Here is a 26,907-nt window from a genome sequence, read left to right on the forward strand (position 1 = left end):
ACTTGTGAAAAGTCGCCATGGGAAATGTAATCAAAGGAGAAGTGGTGTGAGCAAATCAACACTATAATTGGTCGATAATGGCTAGCCGTGTTGTTTAGGTTCATGTTTTCATGTGAGGGGATCAAGTTGCTTGGTGGGGGAGGGGTTGGAGCAAATTTTCATGACTGGCTTCTTGTTTGGCCAAGCTTGATGCATCATGTGGCAAAAGAAGTCATTTGGTGAAGTTCATGTGATGTGGTGTGCCCCAAAGTTATGTCCTAGGCACCACTCTGTTTGCATCTTAGCATAGCAGATGCTAATGCTACGCCCAAAACCTTTGTATGTGAAACTTAAGGATAACCAAAATTCCAGCAGGGACATCTAAGAAACTTGATGATGGTTATAGTAAGTGATTTGATTTCAGTTATTTTCTTCAAAAGGTGTGCTACCAAATACGAACTTGAGGCTACCAATAATTTTGTTCCAACCAGTATTTGGATTCTGTGTGGAATGATCAGATTTTGTTCCAGTGCAAACAAATATGAAATCAGAAGAATTTGTAATGTTACAAATAGAAGTGGTGCATTATTTGAAAGAAGCATAGGAAGCCAGTGTTTTTTGGCTAGTTTGTAGTAAAACTCCATTACGGATAAGTCATGCTAACAACGTAGCATCCACAGCTAATGCTACATTCAAACCTTGCTAGCAGTTTTAAAATGGCAAACATCATGAATCAAGGTTCCACTGTAGCTATTTCATGTATTGTGGTGTACCCCAAGGTTCAGTCCCAAGCCCTACTTGGTTTGCCTTATGTGGGCATTTATTTAGGCAGTTTATATTTAATAATGCAACATAAAAAGGATATTTTAGCAAGACAAGCAAAATAAAAAATAAAAATCAGTGTATGTCATTCTTTGCCAATTATAGGGAAATGTTTTAGCTTTTTATCGGAATGCAGAAAGTGTCAATGAACAAATACATTATATGCATGTCTTAAGTCAAGGCACTTTAAACTCATGTTGCATAAGTGATTCAATGAAACATCATAGAAAGCAGATGTCAAAAACAGTTCTTTATTATCTACAATGTAATGTCCCATCAAGTGTAAAAAAAAAAACCTTTAAAGTAGCCACAATCTGTTAAAAACATATGCATTTTTTTTCTCGGCAGTTACTGTTCTTTAAACATTATTTGGAAAAAAAATATCTTAAGAACCATTTGTCGCTATGAATAAATAATACAAGAAATGCAATGTCAATATAAGATCACTAATATGCTGGACCGGTTGCTTTCTTACAAAAAAATAATTCTTCACAAGAATTACCAATTTCATTCTACCACTTTCAATATGAAGGGCAACTTCACAAATAAACAGTAGAGTTCACTTCAATTAAAGAGGAAATATATTTCAAATATACAAGTGGGCTTAGTTGCTGGTTCAACGTGTGAAAAATTAAAAGTTTGTACAAGTCTAAAAGTCAACAGATATGGACAGCAGTCGCTTACTTTGCAGTGAAAGAGTGCAAGTTCAACTCTGTCATATGACTGCTCTCCCAGTTCAAATAAGACAATCACAAGCTTCAAATACCTTAGAAATGCAGCTCGATTATTTTGTGTACAAACCCCATGATAGAAAGACTATCGAGTCCCCGCTCGTTGTTTCCCTCCCTCACATGCAGCCACAGACCGCAGCGTAATTGAGCTGATGAGAGGAAATGTCAACCATCCAATTATTGGAGGGCTTTGAGCGAGAGTTGAGAGACACATGCGAGCTGACCTCAGGGAAGTATGCAGCAGGAAGCGGCTGATAGAAAGAATGGACGCGACTTTCTTTGGATGCATTTACAGTACATGCGGGTTAATTAAACCATCTCCCAAGGCCTGAATAGTTTCCTTTCCCTCACTCGTTTCCTTAACTTCCTGTTAAGTTTTTGGGAAGTGAAGGGGCATGACCTGTGGGTTGGCCACAACAAATTGACTTGGGAGAAAAGGAGCCCGCCCAAATTACTCAAGTGAGGAAGTTTGTTTTCCTAAGACAGTTAAGTGCAATGATGCTAATCCTGCAGAGAAAATATTGACGGGAATGTCGGAGCATGTGGCACCAATTGGGCTGCTCGAGGCCTCGAGTCAGGAAGACGACTCCGGGGAATTACATTCACGGGTGGGATTATCTGATGGACGTGGACACCGGGAGACAAAAAATGTTAACTATTAACTCCCACACCCCCATTAAGATGCTGCTCGGAGGCATTCCAAAATTAGAAAACTAAACAATGGTCTCTGAGCCACGTGGATATGAAGCCTGCACGGATGGATTTTGTTGGGCGGCCTATGCACCAGGACAGTCAAAATGGTTGAAATTCTGCTTCAAAAGATGCTACTTTCGTGAAATGCTACAAGTTGAGCCTTCTTTCATGAGAATTTAGAAGGATTTAGCTTTCATTTCTCCTCGATAAATCTATGCATCTACCCTATTCCTCTTCAACTTGCTCTCATTTGGGCCAGGGGTTCTCAGAAAAACAAAAAGCACAATTTGGAAAATAAAAGGGAATTATAGTTCATTTACTGGTACTTAATTCTTCCAATGCAAAAAGTAAACTCCAATACAGATTTATCTAACAGTTGGGAAAATACCTGAAAGTTCCAACCTAACTTATTAAGTCATTTTCATTGACATGCACAGTATTTGATTTAGATGTAAAGGGATACTTCACTTATTTAGCCCATAATAGCAATAAAAAGTTAATATTTAGTTTATAATTAATTTGATACTTTCATTGTTTTTCACGTACAATTATTACCTTTAAAAACACATTTTACAAATTGCTGTCGACTGAAAATTACATCACAAGGGCTCAGGTAACCAACCAGGTAACCAATCTGTTTTGTAGGTTTGGTCATGTGACACTCACAAGCTGAGCTATGATTGGTTACCTGAGCCCTTGTGATGTCATTTTCAGTCGACAGCAAGTTGCAAAATGTTTTTTTAAAGGTACTGATTGTACATGAAAAACAATGAAAATATCAAATTTATTATGGGCAATTTTTGACTGCCAAAAATGGCTAAATAAGTAAAGTATCATTATCATTATCATTATTATTATTATTATTATTAATAATAATAATAATATATTTTTGGACCCAGAGATATTGATTCAGTGGCATAATGTAATATTCAAATTTCTTAAAATGGTCAATATTAGGTTAATTGTAAGATGATTAATAATCATCAGAATTATGAAACATAGTGAATGTCTGTGTGTGTTTCACATTTTGAAACAAACTACTAAAAAAAAAAGAAGTTCCAACAATATTCTAAACGATCCAGAAGTGCCTGTACATGTTTTCCATTGGACAGCGACCATCTACAATCACTTTTATGAACCCTAACTTCATTCAAATGGCAGACTGTAGCCTTTTTTTTTTTTTTTTGCTTAAAAACACAATATATTCAGCACAGCATATCCATCATCTTTTAAGGAGAGATATTACTCTGGATGATAATGCTCATCCATTTTTCATCCATAGGGCAACGATAACAAATGTTGGTGAATCGTGCAGAATAATGAACAGTGCTGCACATTTTGTACTATTCCCTTCTAAATTCTCACCAGAACACAATAATTGATAGAATTACCATTTCTGCAAGCAGATGCAACCCAAATGGTCGTGAAGGTGGAACTCCGTCCCCAAGTCCAGTCGGCACCCGGGATGGCTCAACGATCCGCTTCCCTTCCCTTTGCAGTGGTGTCGCATTTGTCCAATTGAGAGGCCCATTTTCATCTGGAAGTGACCTTGGCTCATGAGATGCAGCACAACTTGGGAGCGTGGAAGATTTAATCAATCAAACGGTCATCCGTATCCTACTTTAATGTTTTGTTTTTTGTTTTTTTTAAGAGAGTGCTAAGAAGCTGCTGATTGTAGTTTGTTGTTATGAGACCTACAGAGACGGCAAAGAGAGGAAAAATAGTTGGTTGTTTCCTTTTTTTTTATTTATTAAAAGCTTTACAATATGACAAAAATATTTACTAGGGAAAATACAAAAACATGTATTGGATGCCAGTGGGTCAGACATTTTGATGCAGACCGAGCAGCCATGTTGGTGAAACAGTTTGGACGTGGGGCCCAATGTTGCATGATTGCCACTACAATCGCCTTTGGAAAGACACAACTAGATACTTTTTTTTTTTTTTTTTTTAACCATTATCTTTACATGGCCTTATATTACTGCACATAATAACAGAACCAATCAAATGCTTTGCTGGCTAAAAAAATGAGGTAAAATGTCTTGTGGCAGTGTGTCTGAATAGCCTGAACAAACTCATAATATAAATTAACTTTCAAATCCAAGAGACTATTTAAGCATGTATTTAGTGTCATATTCAACTTACGTCATTTGCTTTGTCAATGTATATTAAATACACAATAATTGCTTTGTGTTACCAACATGGCTGCCATTCCTCAAATGTGGGATCGAGTTATGTGAAGGTTTTTCCTTTTTGTTGCTGTTTTACACCAGTAAAAAAAAACAGCAAGCGTAAATTTTGTTAGTCTGTTTTTTTTTTTTTCTTTTTTTTTTTGAGTGACCCTGGCACCCAGGAGTTTGACATCACAATCTGCAAGAGAGACAGAAAGACAGAGAGAACGTTGGGAGTAAATACATGCGGCTGAAGAACATTGCTGTTTAAAAGCAGTGTTTCCCAACCTTTACTCAGACACGACACCTATTTTACATGAGAAAAGTAGAACAAAATGGATAAAGTATGGCTCAACGGATTAATTGGCTTTTAAAATCAACAAAAAATGGGAGATTTTGTTTTTTTGCTGATTTTTGCCAATTTTTTTAATGTAGATAAAATTAATGACATTCACCCCCCACCCCCCCAAAAAAGGGGGACAAATGTGGCTGAATTTTCCCCCGAAAAATGGATTAGCCATTCAGGAAACTCCCGAAATTCCCGATGGCCAGCCTGCCCCTTTTACAAAGACACATGATTTGTAGTAAATAAATACAGCCAACACCTGTTTGATTGTTCCAGACCTGCTATAGGTAAAAATCAGCGATACATGGAAACCCTATATTTGGTCCTAATGTAGCCCACTACATTTTTTAAAACATATTTAAATGCGTGAAAACACTTTAAACATATTATGAATGCAATGAATTTGAAACACAAACAAACACAAGTAAAAAATGTATAGAGCATACTGTATGCATTGTAAGGTCTGTGTTTGAGACATGCATGTGCCTTTAAAAGGCGTGGCCTAGTGTGGTGGCATGTGACATGGGCGGGTCTGTGTGTGAGTGAACGGGTGTGATCTGTGGCCAACAGCAGCTCTTGTGTTAATATATTTTAATGTTCTTGGTGTTCAATAAATTGAAACAGCTTTCAAGTGCACTGGCAACTGTGATTCCCCTTTGCTACATGTGAGCGCATTACAATAACGTACAATAAGTAAAGTTTTTAAATAAGAGTTTTTGGACACAACTGATGATTTCTGAGAGCACAGTAAGTATTTATAAGTCAAATGAGTTATTTTTTTAATTTTTTAAGGTGAAGTCAATCCCAACATTTTTTTGACAATAATATTTTCTATGCAGCCCCACTGGTCTAAATATGGCATTCTGGTTAATATTGTGTTAAGCAGCAAAATCCAGCCATTTTTATCCATCTCAGGGGGCGGCCATTTTGCCACTTGCCGTCGACTAAAGATGACATCAATGTTGCTCAGGCAACTACCAATCACAGCTCACCTATTTTCTGAAACTGATTGGTCGTTGCCTGAGCAACATTGATGTCATCTTCAGTCGGCTAGATTTTGCTTCATAACTCTAATTCCACAAACGTAATATTAATCAGAATGTCATGTTTAGACCAGTGAGATCACATATAACATATTATCAAGAAATGTTTAAGGTTGACTTCCACTTTAAGGACACCTTGTACTTCTAAATGTCAGTGGGCATCATGGGACAGAGGATGTCTACATGTGCCATTTTATCTCGCCTTCTTACCTGCTGGCTTTGAAGCCTTTGAGCTTCTGGACAAAGAAGCTTTCCAGAACCTCGGCACACTGGTAGAAGGGCGAGTCGCTGGGGTTGTAGTAGCGGCAGTTGTCGAAGATTTTGGTCATGTCCGCCACAAACTCTGTTAGCCTGACGTATTTGCGCTTTTGTAACCTCTCCTCCATGGTGGAAAGATCTGAGAAAAGAGCATTGAACAGACACAAACTCAGGGTATTTGCAATGTGATTTTTGGATGTGGAAAAGAGTAATTGATGGGGATAGTTTTTAAAAAGTGCTAATTGGATTCATATATAACATCATGTCAAAGGATGAAACAGCTGTGGGGCTGTGTTTGACGCAAATCAGACATGGTAACCTCCACAACCCCAACCCACCCATCCAGGAATGCAAGGGCGTGCGACTTACAGAAAATATCAAAGGACCTCCTTTTTCTTCATCATCAGATTTTACGGAGAAAGCTCCTAAACTTCAGCCTCACCAGCCAACTTTAAAAAAAATAAAATAAAAATCCAACAGGGTCTTTTTCTTGCGGTGGCTGGACTTACAGGAGCGAAGTCTGTGTGGGAGGCTGGTCACTTTTCCACCGGGAGTCTGGCAGAACCAAGCCAGCTCATTAACGGTTTGTTTGTGTAAACGTTGAAAAAGAGCCCGTTGACGCAAGTGTACATTTACATGGTTGGTTTGATCTGAGATGGAGGGCTTCCTCTCCGCAGGCCTCCGGGCAGCGAGAGGTTTTAATGTTTGAGCTGGTCAGACTGTGTGTCATTTCCAAAATGCTATAAAGTAGCTAGGTGAATGAAAACAAGTGAAGAGGCCGTATCAGGTGGATGAATTCGACCTCGAGTAGAGACCCCTTCAATTGCGCTCTCGTTTTTGTAAGACTTCGAGCAGTACGTTATTTCAAAAGTAGATGCAACCTCACAAAGGTTACTAAAGAAGATTACAACAAGGGGTACTCTGTTTTATGATAGTCCTCCTGTCCTTAAGGCGACAACGTAATCCAAATTTATATGCAAGTTGGAACATCATTAACGTAACCACTAACACAGTAAAAGTCATAATTATAGTAAATATTTGGATGAAAAATTGTTAAGAGACCATAAATACAGGACAATTCTCCATGATGTCACACTTTCTTCTGGGTGGCAAAAGAAAAAGTGAAGCATTCCATTGGCATCATTAGTAAACAAATCCTTACATGTCATTTGACCAAGGCAGATTAATTGAGAAAACAGGCAAATGGCTTAATTTAATGGTTATTCTTGCCGTTGTTCGATTGTGTGAAGTGTCAGTCAAAAAGAAGAAGCTACATGAGGTAAACTGCTTGCAAGAGAGTTATAATGGTGGTCGTAATTTACATTTTAAAAGGTAAATTCATTAGAATAAGGTGATATGGTGAAAATTCAGGTAAGGTTAGCATGATCAATGAGGTACTTGATAATTAATTCAAGAGTTAGCAATATCTAAAATGCCTTGAACTTGGCCAAGGTAGATGTAAGCATGGGCCGATTACCGGTTAGACTGTTTACTGGTTTTTCAATATAACTGCTAATATTGGCAATCTCTGGTAATGAGCTCTTTTGGGAGGGCATCTAAGCAAGGCATGATGATTGGCTGCTTGCAGAGTTGAGTAAACAAGCCACCTCTCTGAAGTTGATTGTTTCCAAGTGCCAGAGGATACTAGTTAGCCCCAAGGATAACATTATAAGCCCACAGGTCTGTTCTAAAAAATAGCAGAACAATGATGGAACAGCACATGCCTAGTAGATGTAGCCTAACAAATCATAATTTGTAAATGAGCTGAGCCGACAAGTGAGTGGTTCTTTGTTGAATGATACTTGACATTCTGTTATGGCCTAACAGATTGCTACATCTTAGTGACTGTCTCTAACCTGTGGGTTTAGGGCTGTTATTTAGTTTCACAACATTCACTAATTGTTTTTCAGGCGATTACCACAACTCGAAGACACAGGCTTACTCTTAATGCCAATGGCTGGAATGCTATGAAAAAGTAAACAAACGTAGCAATTTCCGCTAAATGAGCTGAAACTTGGAACATTGACGGATGATACTTGTGCACATGTAGAGATGGTCGTAACTGATATGCATTCTACTGTGTGGAGTGAAATTGAAAGCTAGCTGATGAACAAAAACTGATGAATATTTTCGTATGTAAAAGAAGATCAGGAGCAACTTTTGCAGAAGACATGCACTCACCCATTGGTTCCTTGATAACTTTATAGTAGTCAGGGGCGTCATTTGTGTCTACTGGCTCTAGGAATGGCCATGCCATTTTGTGTGCCTGCAGAGGAGGGACGGCCCAGAGGTAAGGAGAAAGACATTTGAGAAACCTAAAATCTGTCTGAATGTGACATCGTGAACATATCGGTAAACATTGATGTGGGGAGGGGTGTTGGGGAAATGGGAGAAGACGAGAGAAGACACTAGGGGGAAAAAAATGTCTGAGAGTAGGCAGTCATCCAACTCGTGGCAAGCAAGCCACAAGATAAGCAAACACAGAAGGCTTTTTTGTTTGGTTGATGTTCCACTTAGGAGGGACATTGAGTGGGCTATTAATAACAACGCAACTTCTACGAGAGTTATGCTACTTGGAGAATAAACTATATCAGTATATTATTTACTTTGCGACGCTCGTTTGATTTTAGTGCCACCTCGCAACTCATGTGGCTCTTTCATCCCTCTGCTGTGGCTAAATGAAGGTTTGGAAATAAGGAATTGGGATTTTTTTTTTTTTCATATTCTACAACTCTACATTTGAAAATTATGGTGATTCTACATTTGAAAATTAGGTTGATCAAATCAAATTTACTTGTAGACAATATAAAAAAAAATAAAAAATGTGATACTGCCGAACCCACAAGTCTTACAGTCGTCACGTGCAGACACTGTACGTTGAGGTTCCAAATTAACTTGATAAAAAATAAATACTTTAACTGACTATTATTTTGCAAATATAGATTTCACTTCAAATTGTTCAGTGAAATTGCCCTTTAAGATTAAATAAATAAACAAATAAATAATAAATAAATATGGTTAACAGCTGATTGCATGTTCCTGAACATGCTGATTACATTTTTGGTTTGCTGCAGATGGATAATTGAAGTCTATTCATAAATATGATGTGAACATTGAGAATTAATATTAGTATCTTTTTTTTCTGAATTCAACATGTTTTTGTTCTGAAAAGAAATAAAGATATAGTCCATGTTATCTTCATTTTTGTTCATGCAAATGGGGTTTGTGGCTCCCAGTGTTTTCTTTTCTGTGGGATGAGTCTCAGTGGCTCTTTGAGTATTTTCGGTTTAACCAGTATTTTATAGAAAAATACCCACAAAAAGTCAAGCCAAAGTCAAAACATTAGAACATATGAGTATCTTATGAGATTTCAGCTTATTGGAAATGATAGGATTAACGCTTGGCTTGTTTTATTGTGGTGCCACCAATGAATGGTACCCATTGATGGCAAAAAGGAAAGGCGTTATGACCAAAAAGTAGGAAATCGAACAACTGGGGTATTTTGTCTTGGCAGCTCAAAAGCAAAAGGAAGTTAGGAACAACATGTGAGGTCATTAATATAAGAAAAACAATGTACACCACTGCATTTAGCTTGTAATCGAAGAGACCCACATTCCAGGCAATACAAACAATAACCTCCCTGTAAACCCATCACCATAAGAACTGCTTGTGTCCAACTCACCGTTAATGAGCGCAAGATTCTCCGTAGGCCCTCATAGTCTTTTTCAGTGAGCGGCGTGAGGACCGTCATGGCGTCCTCCGTCGACTGGCACTGCGGGCACACATATTCGTCTATGTGGTTGGCTTCGCTCTGCAGGATGCCTACACAGCGACCGTGGTACCAGTTCTGACACCGGTCACATCCAATGTAGAACCTGAGAAGGGAAAAGAAACACAAGGTGACCCTGATGTACTTTGATCAACACAAGGGACACGATTTGTCCTGGAGCAGCACACTCCTCGAGACATGACAGGATTAAAACAAGCTGTGATAACTACTTACTGGGATTCATCGTACGGTGTCTGACAGATGCAGTAGAGCTCCTCTTTGGTGGTACTCCGACCCTGTTTGCACTCCAAACATATGTAGTCGTCCATATCCTTGGCGGCTTTCTCTGTGATTCCCACACATTCGCCATGATACCAGTTGGTGCACAAGTCGCAGCCAATGTAGAACCTTCAGAACCAGAATGAAGTTAATGATCACTGTATGAAAGCTCAGATACTAAGGTTACATTTTTTTTTTAACTCGTTTTACTTTTTTTTTTTTTTTTTAAATAGTTTAGTTTTCACTATAGCAGATTTTTTTTTTTTGTGTGTTATAGTATTTCTCTCAGTGCCATATGCGTTTGTACTGTTTTAGAGGTACGTTCAAAGACCTTAATTGTTTAAAGGGATACTTGACTCATTTAGCCATTTTCAGCAGTAAAAAGTTAACATTTTGTCTATAATTAATTTTACAACTTTTTCATGTACAATTAATACCTTTAAAAACATATTTTGCTACATGCTGTCGACTGAAAACAATCATGGCTCAGTTTGCAAACGTATGAACAAACCCAGAAAACCGGTGATTGGTTGTCACCTGAGCTCTGTGCAACTGTGATTTCATTTTCAGCAAGTGGCAAAGTGTGTTTCTAAAGGTATTAATTTTACATGAAAAATAAACAAATTATCAAATTAATTCCAGAGTGCAAAATGTTAACTTTTCATTGCTGGAAAAGGCTGAATGAGTCAAGTATCCCTTTCAGTGCCATAAACGGGGCATATTGATACATTATGGTCCAAACATCACATGGCATTTTCAAAAACCTACAAAGTGACCAATCAAATTGTTCCAATGTCATTCCTATGCTTTTGAGGACTGCCACATACTTGGGAGCAGCCTTGAAGTCCTCTTCCTGGGTATCATAAAACGAACACTGAATGTGATTTCTGCATGGATGAATAATGCAGCGAAAAGTGTGACTTTCATACTTGGTCTCATCATAGGGCGTCTTGCAGATACAGTAGAGTTTCGTGTCCTTCTTGGTATCCTTGGTGCTGGTGGTGGAGATCATCTTCTTCTTCTTGGACTTGGCTGACGTCACAATCTCTCTCTCCTCGTCTCGTTTCCGTTTGTGTGAGGGGGTGACAGTGGTGGCGTGGTGCTGCTGTGCAGTAATGTTGTGTACACGCGCTTGAGCATGTTGTTGCTGGCTGTGAGAGGCGGCGGTGGCAGCAGCGGCGGCGGCGGCAGCAGCCTGTGCAGCTTTCTGTGCTGCTGCTTTCTCCTTCTCTTTCCGCATCCTCCACAGGTCCTTCTTGAGTTCCTCCTGAAGCGCAAACAGATTACAACAGATAATCATTAAGCAGGAAGTGTTGCATCAAACAGATATTCTCCCATATGTTCTAATTTTCCAAGTTGTGTACCTGCGCCTCTAGATGGAGCTCCTGATCAAGGAGCACTCGCTTCTTCAAGATATCATTCTTCAGGAGCTCTTTGTGGCGGTAAAGAAGCGATGCGAGCTTGTTGGCGTTTGCCAACCTCTTCTTGGACTCCACCATCTCCTCCTTCTTCTTCCTCTTGGCCTCCTGCCTCTCATCTCTGTCTATGCGGTCCAAGAGGAACTTCATGACCTGATTGCATACGATCATTCTGTACAAAAATAAACAACAGGATAAAAAGGAAGGTTATAAAATGTTGTGATTGGTTATAAGTAGACAACAGTCGGCAGGAAAGGATATAGCGTAGACTAACGTGGATGTAGCTCATCTAATATCTGGTGTCAAGTCATTCTTCTTTAGACCAGAAATAATGTGAGACTATATCAACAGCACCTCTGCTGGTTGAAACCAGGAAGTGCTATCATTTTTTATTAATTTCTTCAACATGTGATCAAATCAACCAAAAGATTATCAACAATTAATCAGTTATTACGCTCATCACTATAAATAGCTGATATTAAAATATGCACATACAACAGGGGGAGAGAGAGAGAGAGAGAGAGGGGAGATACAGAAAACAGAAATTATATAACTAAACAAAAAAGCCTGAAAACTGCACCAATCATCATCTGAGATATTGGATGTGCAGATGTCAAGTCAGTTTTTAGCTGTCTGTGTTTATTTGTTCTTGACTTGTATGGGAGTGGAGTTGAGGAACATGCTGGGAGTTGAGAAATAGAGCCTCACTGCATATGCAAACACGGGAAATGGGAACGGAAGGATGGGTCCTGCACAAGGATAATTCAAAGTTTCAAGGTCCAAAATGGGTTTATTTGTTGTGCATTGCCTTCCTATTATGAACAATAAAAGACAAGCTCTGAAATGATCAGGTTAAAAATTGATTGTATATTACAGTAAGTGTGGATAATCTTTGACCGCGTCATTTGTATGTTCACTTGTGTCTGCCAACATTCGCAGCTAGGGGAGAAAATTGTCTGCTCAAGTGAGCAACTCAGCACCTTGCTGGCTGAGCGTTTGTGTGAACGCCACACAAACACACTCGTATCTGACGGGGTCAAACACAGGCCAGGAATTGCAGCCGATGTGCACGCTGTGTGGCGCATCCTTAAAAATTTGAGGGTGGTCGTCACTACACTACTACTGTGGTACATAATAATTTAGAACACTGTATTTAGGAGGGGGAAAAACCTTTTGAAATTTGTTTCCCCCCTCCCAATAAAATCCTCCTATTATTATAGAAGCTAATATAATTGTTGATCAAAACATCTTATTTACTGGAATATATAGGCTACTGACGATTTAGAAACACAATGTACATGTGACTGTCAGTGACAAAGTGATTAAAAATGTTTTGCAGGAAAAGCACAAGAAGGTGGAGCGACAACATGGAAAACGGATGGAAAATAAGCAGACGGACTGCCAAAGGAGCTGCCGGGTCGAAGTCACGCTAGTCTGGCTTTGGTGTTTCGGGTGTGTGTGAATGGGCACAGTGTTGACACAAACACGTATGTGTCAGAGTCAGCAAACGGTCAGGGTATCATTTAGCTACAATGTTAACATAGATGACAGGAAGGTGAAGTGAGTAACTTAACATTCTCTCTCCTATGTAAAAGTCTTACATGCTAACAGAATAAAACCACACTCTGGGTCTTCAGACACTTAAGAGGGAATACATAGTGATATCATCCACATGAAATATTCAAAAGGGCTGCTGAGGCCATGGGAGGTAACCTATTGAAACTCATTAATGAACTGATTAGCCGTTGCGTCACTTGTTGGGTTCGATGGAGGCCATGCAGCTGTTCGTGGTTCCACACCCAAAAATTGCCATGCTGTGCAGCACCTCTCAACACAGTTGATCTGATCAAGAGAGGAAGGGACACACAGACGCACATTCATACACACACAGCTAACCTCTGATTCTCTTCTCTCTCCTCAGGTGTCAGAGTCTTCTTCTGCTTCAGATATTCGATCAAAGCGTTTTGCTTCATCACAACCTAAGAAAGACAATCTATTGAATCAATGTGGGAGGACATGGATAACTAGTAGCATCTTGTCATATGAAGTAAATTTGCTCCATGACCCATCTTGTACTCAATTTAGTGGAATATCTAATTAATTTCACGCTTTTATATAAAATCAAATGCCATTAATTTGTTGCAGTGCCCCAAAACTTTTTTTTTTTTTTTTTTACATGCTTTTAAGAAAGAAGAATATGACTGTATTGTATGAAAACATAATAAAAGACCCTGTAAATAAATAAATTGGTTGTAACTTAAATTTTAATTTAAAACTATAAAGTATTCCAAATAAAAATCTTGTGTCGTGTGTGGAAAAACACCAGTCTGGATATGACAGTCTTGTACACATTTTTACAAATGAGATGCCTTCCTGAGCCCACACCTGTTTCTGAATTTTGTCCTTCTGGCTGACAGAGTTGAGCGCTTGCTCTTTTTTGGCTTCTGCAGCTTGTTTCTTCTTCTGCTGTTGCTGCTCTCGGAGCTGCTGGATCCTCTGCAGCTGCTCCTGTACTGAAGCAGCCTGGATGGTCACAACGTTTCCAATCTGTGGCGGCAACATTGTCAGATATGAAACTCCACTGCAAGCTAAATCAGTCAGCAACCAATCAACCAATGGCATAAAGGTCGATAAATATGGGCAGGCTCAATTCAATACAGTTTTAATTATCACCACAACATTAAAAATTTAATGAACTACACAGTTGTTGACTAATACTACACATCACACGTCTATTTGGATTTTCTTATGCAATACAATACCCAAGTGGGTGGAAGAATGCTTAGAGCGTAGTTGCTGTGGGAAATGTTGTAAATTACAGTTTCATCAACGCTTCAACCTTTTGCAAAAAATTTCAATAAATTTGTTGTCTAATTGAAACAAAGTAGTGATTCCAAATTACTGTTCCGTGGTACATTAGTAGCATTGACTAGGTTTAATTGCAATCAATAAGGGTTTTCCTTTTCAAAATCCAAATATTGGCAATATTCTGTTTTTCGGAAGCTGACTAGCTAAGCCTTGTGCCTTTGTGGTGACCACATTGGATGGGGCAAATTCCCACCACTCAGATCAACCGGAGCAGAACTGAAAATGACGTTTGCTACACAAATTTAGATTTTTTATTTTTTAATGGTTGAACAGTAACTCCATTTAAATATTATTTACAGTTTACATCATATGAGACACCAGAGATAAATTAATCAATTTTACGCATCATTAACTGTTTACTATATATATTGCTCACCTAAAAACAGATATATTTATATTTAGATGTATTTTTATTCTTATCTATTTCACAAATTGAGATGAGGTGCTACAACATGTTTCTCGTGAGATACGCATGGTGTGTGCCTTGGCTCATTTAAGTTTGGGAAACACTGTATTAGTGTGATGGCCACTACTTGAAGAACTGCTGTAGTTTCTTGACTTATTTGCCTCATCGTTTACACACAAAAATGTTTAATTTGGCAGGTTGATTGCACTACCTGTCCTCCCTGAGCTGAGCTGAGGCCGGCCTGCTGTATCTGTACAGGAAGCTGCAGTTTGAAGTGCTGTGTTAAAGATGTGCCACTCTGCTGAGCCTGCAGCTGGGCCAACACCTAAAGCATCCACAGAGAAATAGTGAAGCAAATAGCATGAGAAATTGATGGCAGAAGGCATTGGGATTAATGATGTATAGCTACAGTATGTCACTGTCGATCGATTGATGTTGAACATACACATACTGTGAAAATCTTGAAGTTATTGAATGAGAATGGAGGGACTTTGCAATAACAATCAAAAATCTGTTTGTAATCCTACCTGTACCTGCTGCTGCAGTCCAGACATGATAATTTGGGGGTTTTGCTGCAATTGCAGCTGTGCAGTTCCTCCCTGTGTTGTCACCTGCAGCGAGGTGGGAGATTGAATGGGCATGTGGGCATGCGTCTGTGGGGGTAACTGGCCTTGTGGGGTGGATGCCGACAAGGTGCTGGTGGTGGCCATAGTCGCTGCCCCTGGCTGCACTGGAGCAGCTGCCTGTTGAGCAGGCTGGGCCGGCGTTTTCGTGGAGTCAGAATTGGGCTGGCTAGAGGGTGTGGTGCCTGTAGAGATTTTGATCACAGAGTGTGAGAAACCAAAATGACCACCCAAACGCATTTCCAGTCATACCTGTGCTTGGCGCAGGTGTAGCCACTGCAGATGGGGGCGTGAATAAGAAGCGTTGCGTCTGGCCATTGGGCAGCGTCGCCTGCATGAGCTGCTGACCGGGACCTGGAATGACCGTGACTCCATGAGGTATGACCTGAAGCTGGCCGGTGGTCTGACCTTGCCCTTGAATCATCACTGTCAGAGCTTGGGGGGAGCCACCAACACCTGAGCCAGCCTGCTGCTTCTGTAGTGCGGCACAGCAGAGGCACAATGCGTAATGATTAAATCACATTTGAACTGTGTATGAACATACACCTACGCAGAGAACATACAAACTCCACACAAGGAAGACCGGAGCCTGATTTTGAACCCATGACCTCTGAACTGCAAGGCAGACGTGCTAACAAGTTGTCCACTGTGCCACTTGACAGACATACTGTACATTTTATGGTACAAAATATAAACCTTGCTAGTTACATAATCATGCCCTATTATTGGAAAAAAAATATTTATTATTCAAGCACCAATAAAAACTCTTCGGCAAATGGGAACATTGAGTACCGGCAATCTAGTATTCAGGTCAATGACTGACTGACTTATTTTCGTAACGTGTCATGAGCAATGCTCACTAAGCTGTGTTACCTGAGCAATCTGTGCAATGGTGAGTTTGACCTGGCCAGATGTCGTTCCAGCTGTAGCAGGGGTGGTTGGGCTCTGGCCAGTAACCGTGGCAACAGGGCTGGCTCCAGAAACTGAGGTGGACACTGTCTGGCCTTGTAAGATTTGACTTACCACTTGTTGGCCAGCCTGACCTAAAAATGAAACGGGTGCCACATGTAATTTCTGCATTGTAGGTAAAATAATGTTAAGACACAGTATATGGGAAATATTTTAACACCAAGACGAGCTCCACACAGCAAATTACCTTGCTGAACCACAAGTGGGGTTCTGAGTATTGTTTTCCCCATAGGTCCACCCTGCTGGAGTGGTGTTCGAATTGTTGTCATTCCAGGCCGGATCTGCTAACCAGGGGGAAAAAAAAAAAAAAAAAGTCAGAACTTGGGGGTTAATCAACAATAAAATACTAATGCCAAGAGCATACACTGTTGTTGCACCTTGTAATACACATTACACAAAAACAAAATTAAGTCTATTATCACAAGCTATTAAATTAACAACCCTATAAATATTACTGTTAATGGCAACAATCTTATGTTAAATATTAATTCTGAAAGTAAAGCGTGGTGTACCGGCTGTGGGGTTCCTGGGATATTGGGCCTGATGTTCACAGGGGTAGTGCGAGGAAATTTGATAAAGGTCTGAGCACTGCCTGTTGTACCGGAAGGGATGATACCCAACACTTTCTGCTGCACAGCACCTGATTTGGGGGTCAGAGAGTGTGGAAATCAAAAGAGCAGAAAAGTACAGGAATGCTCCAAAATTATACCAAATGCATAAATCCCACAAGTTTTTTTTATATGTAAAGACCTAAATAATAATCATGATGAATAATGATGAAGTGGAAGCAAGAATTTTGTGACACAGTGGCATTTATCTTTAACAATTAATTGTAACATCTGTTGTATTTGTGTAGATTCTCATTCATCCAGGTCAAAGTAATCCGAAATTGAAGAAACTCTTTAGATTAAAACCGAAATGTCTTCAACCAAGAGTCTTGTTGCCTTGATTCAACCCTTGTGGCTCAGCTTCCTATGTCCCATATAGCGGCCGATTACAGTACAGGTAGGAAGAACTTTAGGTATTAATTTTCAATAGTGTTTACTAGCGAGCGCAACCATAGACAAGTACGATTATTTTCCAATGAGAAAACACGATGTCCAAATTCCTTCAAAAAGCTATAGTAAAGCTGAAAAGTCATTAAAGATAAATCTTGTTTGGCTGCAGCACATAACGGTCTTATTCACCACACGCCCTTCTAAGGGAATCAAACCAGGAAACCTTCAGCCCACCGCTGTACCACTTGGGGAAAGGCTGCCCCCCATTTTCTGCTACTCAGCACATTTCCGATGAGTAAGGAAATGTTCACAGTGTAAATAATCCCAATACAATACAATACTGTGAAGCAGCGGCTGCATCTTACAAGTGAGAAGTTGTGCATTGACATGGCTCAATACATTATTTGTGGGCTTCTCTCTTTGCAAGATGGCCAACTTTTGATCACAGCAATGGTAAATATTAGTGGAGTAGGTAAACAAAATCTTCAAAGACTTGCTGAAAGCTTACTTGGGTTTCCCCCAACATATCTGAGCCCCCCTCATAAATTATTCACAACTTTTTAAACCTTCGTCCGACAAAGGGAGCGTTTCATATTTGCCGTGCGAGCACGTGAAGTTGATGGTTCAAACAGAAATCATACGAGTAACACTCTTTTCCCCTCAGATCCTGCTGGGTTATTTTTTTCAACCACAACCAGGGAGGTAAACCTTTACATCAAGATTTCACTCTTCAAACAGGTACCTTAAACCTGGTTGTAAGACATGCATGAGGAGTCTCTCCTCTGGTCACATCAAACACCAAATTTCTATGAAATGGCTGTTGAAGGAGCTTGATGAGTCGGGACTCCGAGAAGTTGGAGAGGTAGGCTTTTATTCTAAAAGATGAAGGGGGGGAAAAAAAGAAAACTGAAATCCCGCAATAGAGAGTTACCTGTCTGGGAAGTAGCCCTCAGGGGTAAGTAAACTTGTTTTCCTGCCTAACTTCCTTCAGCCATTCCAAAACAAACATTGTGCCCCGTAACTCATGCTGGGTAAACAGACATGCCCATTAAATGGTCACACGCCACCTGAAATTGAGTTTCTCCTTTGGGGTTACTTCAAAAAGGTAAGAAAAATCACTTTCACTTTCATGTACGAAGAGTGTAATGTTTTATCTACACAGGTTTCTAATATGGTCGTGAAAATGCATCCCCCTTTGAACCTCTACAGCTTTTCCATCGTTGAACTTAGAACCCAATTAGTTGCTCTTTTTTTATGTGGAAACATCTACCAACCATTAAAGACCATACCACAATACAACAGCCTGACATGTCCAAAAGTTGCCAAAATAAAATCTTACGAAGATTAAAAGACCCAGACTAAATAAGTGTGTAAGTCTTAAATAATCTAACCAAAATAACTAACTTCCACGATATTACTGTGCTGCCAGGCTCCAACCAGACAGGATGGCCCATGCCAAAGTAAGCTGGTGACTCAATGGGCGGGCGGACACTAAGGGAACACCACGGTGGCGTTGGTGTGCACAACACAAGTGTATGAATACCTACATTGGAAAATGTTCAATTTTGCACAACCTACACCACATCAAAAACAACTTTTCACCTCTTTGTCTGCCTTTTTAGGTGTGAGGTAATAAAAGCTGGTGTACCTCCTTGTGAAGTTGCCATGTTGACTGTGATGAGCTTGCTGTTGGCTGGAAGAGGCAGCTTGGTGGTCACTACCTTCCCACCCACCGTGGTTCCTGTAATTTGAAATGTGTGCCCACCAGTCGTGGTCACCGTGGTCTCTGTGGAAGCAGACACATACAAATCAGCAAACATCACATTGTAATGACTACATGCATAACCCCAATAGTAACATGACATGACTTGTAAAAAGTTTAAAGTACAATAGCCACATTATTTACATCCAAGACAATGACGAAGTAAAGCACTGAAAATATTATTCAGAAAGCATTCTTGCTAATAAGTAATTTTAAATGTACATGCATTTAGATGCCCCCCATCCATAATCTGAATAAACTGGACTTTAAGTACAGATTTATAATATGTTTTTCTCTTTTTCTAACACGCAAACCTTTCTGTCACTTTTTGCTAAATGCAAACGTTTCAATGGAGTACCAGGTGAGTTTTGACTCTGCTTGATCCACGTGGCAAACGACTGCTGGAAGTTCTTGGTCTGCTGATATTTGACAGGCGTGCCCATCTTTGAGGACAGTACCACCTTGGCGCTGGGAGTTCCCTGGCCTGACAGTGAAGCCACCATGACCTTAGGGGTCACGGCGGGTGTTGCGGGTGTTCCTGTTGGAGTGACTGTAACCGAGCTTGGTTTCTGCTCCTGACGTTTCTGAAAACATAAAAATGTATATATGGCCAGAAGACAACAACATGGTAATTAGCTGGATAAAATTGATTTTAATCTTCAAACCAATAAAAATAAATATGAAAGAAAGAAATTGATTATAATCTTGTAAGGGAAAAAATACAAATACACTCCTATAATGTCAGCTCAAGTAACTGAATCAATCTAATCAATCTCCTGGGACTGCTAATACAATAACAATAATATAATCCCGCTCACCTTGGCTTGTTCAGCTGCCTGAGCTTTCTCTTTCTCAACCCTAAGTAAAAGAAACAATCAATATTTTCAAAGGCCTCTTGTGATTTTCTAATGAGTCGTGAGAATTTAACCGCATTTATTACACCAGTGACACAACGAAATACGCATATTATTCTGACCGCTCCGAGAACGCTCTGATCTCCCAGAGATCTAGCTCCTCCTCTGCAACCCAAGTCTCGATCACCACGGGGCCCGTCTGCTTGGGAGGTTCAGGTTTCTTGGGACGCAAGGCACTGGAGCGCAGTCCTTTCCTCTGTGGGGTGTGCGTTTCTGTAATGGTGGGTTTTAACTGCTGATTAATTATATAAAAAAATCATGGCTTTTTATACTCTCTAAAACTAGTCAATAAAGATTGCCTGGAATAAAAGAGCATCCAGTATTTACCTTTAGGGGTCTCAGGAGTTCCCAGGGGGCAGATAATTTTACGGATGCAGTACTCGGACCGTATGCCATAGGGTCCCACGTCACGCCGTTTGATGATCTCCGTGGTGGTGATTTCTGTGTCTGACGTCTCTGTGGTAATGAGTGGGGATAGGGCTGGGTTGGTATGACGATGAGGAGGAGAGCCCGAAAAATGGAGGAAATGTTCTCCAACATAACACCTGTGTCAGCCACAGGAAATGGTTGTTTGCATTTCATTATGTGTTTCTTTTGTCTCAACGTAGGAACGAAAGACATCTCAAAAGTATCAGCATACACGCAAACAAACCTTATTTCTGGGATTCTGGCAAAGGTAAAAATCTAGGTGAACATCTCAAAATGTCATACAGTATAATAAATTCATAAAAAACATCACTTAACATCTGAGCACTCCCGGAAAGAAACCTAATTGGTTATTTCGGGTGGGGATTGCTCTACCTGTTCGTGTAGTACCGACAACCGCGGATGGCTTCACGGCCATGTCGTCCCATCTCAAACAGGCCCAGAGCAGTCGGAGCATCAGACTCACACCAGCCAAAGTGTTCACTGTTTGCAAGCGATACCTGCACACATAAAGTTAAGTATTAGATCAATTATTGCACTTTAGTTACAATCACTCTCCAATTATACAGCAAGAATGTTAGTGTAAATACAATTGTGCTTGCTAGTAAAAAGTGAGCAAAACTATTGGTAAGCTGAGGCGGCTGTGTGGTGTATTTGCGATTGACTGTCTGGTCTCAGCTATTTCATTAGTGTGGCATGACAGCAAGACTGCCAGTGACTCATTCCGTTTCAGAATGCAGACAACAGCCCAATTGTGGAATTGAAGGAGGCAGCGTAAAAGCATGATGATGTTTGGGTCATGTTTTTTTGTCCAACTATTTCCATTTTGTAAATGGTACAACTAATGCCCACTTTTTACATCAAATTAATTTAACAAGCTTGTTTAGTTCGTGGGAAACGGATATCGAAGACCACAAAGCCTGCTGACAACTGGAACACACACATCTTAAATTTTAAAACTAACCCATTTGGTACTATTTAAACAGTCGTCATCACTCAATCATTTTCTAAAATCATGGTGTGCATATTTCCTTGCCCATCTGTAAGCTTAGCAAGCAAATATTAAAGTTTCAGGAGTCAAATAGGTGCCAGCAGACAAGATGAGTAGAGTCAAAGATACAACAAAACACCCACAAAACACCCACAAAACAAAAAACAAAACAAAACAATAAAAATGTGCTTGTTATGAAAAAAATTGGGATCTGAGAAAAAAAAACAAAAAAAAACGGGATCGCCAGGTCAGACTTTTTAAAATGATGGGGATTGACAGGACAATTGTGATATAAAGTTAACAGTGATCCGAGCCTTGATTTGTTTTTTTGTTTTTTTTAACAAAACTAAAGTATTGGTACTCTCCTTCACTTTGACAAAAATAAAACACTCTTTGATCAAGGGACTGAAAAGACAATTTGTTGGAACTTGTGGGAAATGTAAAAATGAATAAAATATGCAATGCTTTAAAAATTGTACTAAGAATGAACTATGCAATGCTTTAAAAAATGTATTAGGGAACGCTTTGACTTTTTGGGATTAAGTGGGACCATTTTTACAGCCAAAATACACTTTTTTTTTCTGCTAATAGAATTGTGACAATGTATTTTCTGTTCTGTCAAAGAGTAAAATGACAAGTTCCACTGTGGGTCAAAATTGAGAGCGAGACCTTACTTACCTCCAGGTGATGCCAAATGTGGGCCTGGGGGAAGGATACGGCCAAATATCCTGGGCTGGCTTGGCGTTATAGTTATAGACGGCCACCTCCCGGAATCCTCCCCGCCTTGCCAGCACCTTCAAGCCGTCGTGCGGTAACACAAAAATGCTCTTGCGGTTGCTCTTGGTGAGAAACTTGCGATAAGAAGGAAGCGCCGTGTCTGATCGCACCTTCTTCGTGCGGGAAAATTTGCGGAGGCGTACTCGGCCCCGAGTTGAGTCGTCATAGAATCTGTCTACAGAAGCTGTACCCTTAGTATGAGTTGCTGATTTACTTATAGAGGATGACATGGTTGTCTCCTTTTGTTGTGCCATTACATCACTCTGGCTGTCTTCTGACGGACTAGAGGAAGAGATTTTGGTCACGGTTGTTTTGGTCATGGTACTGAGGGCGGACACTGCGCTTTCTGTTCTCACAATTGGTGTTGCAGATTCTCCAGCATGAGTAGTGGTGCTTGTGGAGGTGAAGAGCGTCTTCAACGGTATCGTCTCTCGCTCACAGTTCTCTGCAAACTCATCACTTAAACTGGACTCTTCTGTTGAAGGTATAGGCGAGGGTGCCATTCTGATGATCTTGACGACAGGGTTGCATTTAATGCCTAATAAGCTGTTGTGCTGCCGAGAGTTCGAAGTGTGAACTTCCAATGGACCAATGTTGTTTTCCAACTTTGATATTTTCACAGGAGGTTCGTAATCCTGAGCCAATGTCATCATGTTGCTCTCAAATGATTCTACAGGGGATGGCTCCTTTTCTACATCATGCATACTTTTGTTCATCAGCGCCAAATCTCCATTTACCAAAGGCTTTTGTTGTGTGCTTATCTTCTGTGAAATACCTTCATTTTCGACTTGACCAATGCTGTTCACCTTAGTTTCGTTAGGCAGCACACCATTATTTGAACTTACCACACAGTTACTCAAGCTGACATCACCACCTAAACCATTTTTACCATTTATATGAGGAAGAGGAGAAACTGAAACAGGAGAACTGGAGCCTTCGGCATCTTTCATATTTTCCTGGTTTTCGTCATGTCGCATGCCGTTTGTCTCAGTGCCTAACTCCACTGAGCTAAAAAATGTCTCTGGACTTTGCTGTGATGGATTTGGAAGAGACGTATTCACACTATTTATTGGCTCAACAGCTTTTGTAATCGTCCTTACTGAGCCTGTCTTTCTAACCAATTCCACGTTAGGTACCTCAGATCCTATATTTTTGCTAAATCCATCATTGCGAGTGTCTAAACAAGCATTGTCTATTTGTTGCTCTGAAGGGCAATCTTTTGGCCCCATAGTCCTTTCTATGGAATCAACCTTTAATTCCTGGGACAATGTGATGGTTTGGTTTTGTGGTGAAGACGAGTCTCTTTCTCCATCTGAACTGCAACTGTCTTTGGGTGTTGAGTTAGAAACAGAAGAAAGGCGAGCATCTATGTCTTCTGTAGTTTTCGAGACTACATCCTGACTGTCACCTTGAACTCCTCCAACATCTGTAGACCCAGAAGTTCGAACTGTGCAAGATTGTCGCTCCTTTTTTAGCTGTGTCTGAGCCAGAGTCTGGGGCTTAAGCGGTGACCGTGGTCGTACGGGTGTGCCCAGTGGTGGTGGTGGTCTTGAGGAGGGGGGTGAAAGAGATGGCGTGATCTTAGGTTTGGATGCAGACTCGTGTTGCTTCGTCTTCTCTTCAATCGCGTGCTGCTTCACTCGCCGCTCCAGCAGGCTGTCAAGTTTGGAGGACTTGACTTTCTTCTTATAAGCAATGCGGGTGAGGAAGCCCTTACTGACGTCCACAACGTCGTAGTTAAAAGGACGAAGGGAGTCATCTGTAAGCTCCTCCTTCACAGACTCATCCTTAATACTGGACTCTGGAGAAAAAAGAAGGTACAAACAATCGTCTATTGGTCCTACACTTTCTGTCATAGTGAAAAAAGCAAAGACATTGAAGTCAAAACAGTTTTGTAATTGACAATAGATGTAAAAAAAAAAATATTTTCCTACTTTGCTCATCATCTGATTTTAATTTAGTGGAATCCAACTCCATCTTGGTTTGTGAGTTGTCAACAGGCAGTTCTTCAGATGTTTCCAGTTCAGAGCATGATTCTTTTTTTCCCTCCTCAATGTTTTCATGAGACTCCAAAACTTTTTCTAGCACCTGATTGTCTTGGGCAGGTTTAGAGGGTGGAGATGATTCCTTATCTGTTGTATCGCTGCTCATGCAAGAGACTCCCTGAGCTTCACATGTGTGGACACTGGGTCGTCGACTCAAGTCCAGAAGGGTACACTTTAGGCCAAGTTTGGCATCTTTGTTATAGGAGAAAAAAAACAAACAAACAACATACATTGAAGTACATTCAAAACAAAAATAAAACTTGTCAACCAATTACTGCACCCCACATTTTAATAAGGAATGTAAACATATATTCATAAAGCAATGACATAAATTAAAACAAAAAAAAGTACTGGCACAATCAGCCCCTAACTTGAGTTGACATTTTCAAGCAGTTAACTAAGTTGGTTTTACTAGCACTGAATTTGGTTAGGTTCAATGAGTTGTAATATTTAGCAGGCCCCTTTGATGTATCTAACGGCACTTTCCCACTGCACAGCACCAGCTTTACTCACCTTTGGGTTTTCTAGTAGAAATAAAACAGTGGAAAATTACAAACACAAAGGCATTTGGAACGAGACATACTAACAAACATCAACAAAGGTGAATGTACTTCTCAGCCTGTGGCTGTACATTACCGTATAATGATACTGCAGCAAAGCAGAGATTGTGGAGTATCATACTTCAGCGTCCAGACATGCACAGAAAGAGCAGGGTCGATAATGGCGGCCCGAAGGCCCTGGACCTTACACATACTGGCCCAACCAGGCCATTCCAAAATTCAGAAATAAATACCATTAAAGCAACACATTGTTGCTTTTTAGCCCAAATATGGTATTGCAGTATATTTTGATATAACATATAGCATTTAATACTGCCGGAAAAAAAAAAAAAAAAAAAGCATTATAATCAAAACAACTAACTATACAAAAACATGAAATAATAATCAAAACGTCTTGATGTAGGAAAGACCTTTAGCTAATATTTGCATGCATGTCTTTCTCATTTCTGGCTTGTTTGCAAATGTTACAGTGTTACAGCGAGATGAATCTGCCCAAGTAAAAATATTACCTCCGCCTCACACTACCTACTTTTGCCAGTGGAAAAGGACAAAATAGTGAGTAAAGCTGAGAAGGTACTGTGCAGTGGAAAATGGATGATACATGTAAGATTACAAAGCCAAACAATCCTCAGTCCTAAAACCAAGGTAAAATAATTGAACATCCGCCCCAACTCGTGAATCATTGTTTTTTCTGACCTTCAAGTTCTTTGCGGTAGTTGGCATTAGTGTTGCCAGGAAGTCTTGGGAGAAACCTCTTGACATAGGTTTTACTTATCCAACTCCATCCGCCATAGCCAGTAACACGATACTCCTCGCCTTTCTGTTTCCATACCTTCAAGGATGACAGAAAGAGGAAGAGTGAGGAGGAGCACAAACTGTCGACAGTGAGGTTATTTGGGAGACAGAAAGAACTATGTGGAATGAATGTACAAAGGCAGTGGGAGAGCGGGAAGAAGGATGTTTGTTTGTTTGCTGACCACCAACTGCTGATGGCACGACTCGTCGACTCCTATTAGAGCTCAACTATCAGTGATGGTCACATAGACCACAAGAATGTACATACACCACCATTTATAAGAGCTTTCAGTTCAACAAAAGTCATTATACTGAGCATGGAGTCAAGTCCAGCAGACATAACACAAAATATGACCTTAATTATAAATTATACAAAATCCATTAAGGTTCATGTAAAAGTGACCTACCTGATGTTTAATTGGAAATGTGTATTTGACCCAAGTGGCCTGTTGCATTGTCTCCTCTTCCTCTAACTTCCTCTCCCTTTTCTTTACTTTCTCTTTCTCCTCACGCTCCATCGAAGTCATGCGGTTTAACCTAAAAAATAAAAAAAAATAAAAAAATAATAATAAAATAAATAAATAAATAAAAAGGGTGGTTGGGCAATGACAGATAATTATTATAAAAAACAAAAAAAACAAATAGATATCCTAAAATTAGTGTTGGGTATAGATTCAGATCGATTCGTTTCACTGATTTATTTTTCATTCAGTTAAGGATTTCACTCAGTACAAAATTATATTATATACATATATTTGTATTATGGTGGCACGGTAGTCGAGTGGTTAGCACGTCCGCTTCCCAGTTCTGAGGTCTCCGGTTCGAGTCCAGGCTCGGACCTTCCTGGGTGGAGTTTGCATGTTCTCCCCGTGCCCGCGTGGGTCTTCTCCGGGTACTCCGGTCTCCTCCCACATTCCAAAGACATGCATGGCAGGTTAATTGGGCGCTCCGAATTGTCCCTAGGTGTGCGTGTGAGTGTGGATGGTTGTACGTCTCTATGTGCCCTGCGATTGGTTGGCAACAAGTCCAGGGTGTCCCCCGCCTACTGCCCAGAGCCAGCTGAGATAGGCGCCAGCAGCCCCCGCGACCCTTGTGAGGAATAAGCGGTCAAGAAAATGGATGGATGGATGGATGGATATTTGTATTATGATGATATATATATATATTTTTAATTTTATCTAATAATTGTAAATTTTACATTTTAAATTTGCACTTTAAGTGAAATTCTATTCTCACATGAATTTAAGGGGAAAAGTCATAGATA

General features: G+C 40.1%; 1 protein-coding gene across 5 annotated transcripts in view; it reads right to left on the minus strand.

Moving 5' to 3' along the window:
• Window positions 1-1,038: 1,038 nt before the first annotated feature.
• LOC144020104 (nucleosome-remodeling factor subunit BPTF-like) overlaps window positions 1,039-26,907 on the minus strand; it is a 39,544-nt gene continuing 13,675 nt past the window's right edge. The window contains exons 12-36 of one of the 5 annotated variants that reach the window (XM_077523198.1): window positions 26,051-26,180; window positions 25,545-25,680; window positions 24,178-24,480; window positions 22,145-24,044; window positions 20,851-20,975; window positions 20,377-20,529; window positions 20,112-20,262; window positions 19,954-19,993; window positions 19,494-19,719; window positions 19,022-19,159; window positions 16,888-17,015; window positions 16,563-16,659; window positions 16,280-16,449; window positions 15,659-15,881; window positions 15,317-15,591; window positions 14,995-15,108; window positions 13,895-14,056; window positions 13,406-13,488; window positions 11,456-11,681; window positions 11,021-11,358; window positions 10,047-10,220; window positions 9,726-9,918; window positions 8,225-8,309; window positions 5,996-6,182; window positions 1,039-3,919 (exon numbers count right to left, since the gene is read on the minus strand). In XM_077523198.1, coding sequence (XP_077379324.1) covers window positions 3,883-3,919; window positions 5,996-6,182; window positions 8,225-8,309; window positions 9,726-9,918; window positions 10,047-10,220; window positions 11,021-11,358; window positions 11,456-11,681; window positions 13,406-13,488; window positions 13,895-14,056; window positions 14,995-15,108; window positions 15,317-15,591; window positions 15,659-15,881; window positions 16,280-16,449; window positions 16,563-16,659; window positions 16,888-17,015; window positions 19,022-19,159; window positions 19,494-19,719; window positions 19,954-19,993; window positions 20,112-20,262; window positions 20,377-20,529; window positions 20,851-20,975; window positions 22,145-24,044; window positions 24,178-24,480; window positions 25,545-25,680; window positions 26,051-26,180 — 5,794 coding nt within the window. In that variant the 3' untranslated portion in view covers window positions 1,039-3,882. Of the gene's footprint in view, window positions 3,920-3,949; window positions 4,596-5,995; window positions 6,183-8,224; window positions 8,310-9,725; window positions 9,919-10,046; window positions 10,221-11,020; window positions 11,359-11,455; window positions 11,682-13,405; window positions 13,489-13,894; window positions 14,057-14,994; window positions 15,109-15,310; window positions 15,592-15,658; window positions 15,882-16,279; window positions 16,450-16,562; window positions 16,660-16,887; window positions 17,016-19,021; window positions 19,160-19,493; window positions 19,720-19,953; window positions 19,994-20,111; window positions 20,263-20,376; window positions 20,530-20,850; window positions 20,976-22,144; window positions 24,045-24,177; window positions 24,481-25,544; window positions 25,681-26,050; window positions 26,181-26,907 lie in introns of those variants that run through there. The other 4 variants (XM_077523199.1, XM_077523197.1, XM_077523195.1 and 1 more) reach the window with 4 other exon arrangements.

This window comes from Festucalex cinctus, chromosome 6 (genome assembly GCF_051991245.1).
Source record: "Festucalex cinctus isolate MCC-2025b chromosome 6, RoL_Fcin_1.0, whole genome shotgun sequence".
Lineage (NCBI taxonomy): Eukaryota > Metazoa > Chordata > Actinopteri > Syngnathiformes > Syngnathidae > Festucalex > Festucalex cinctus.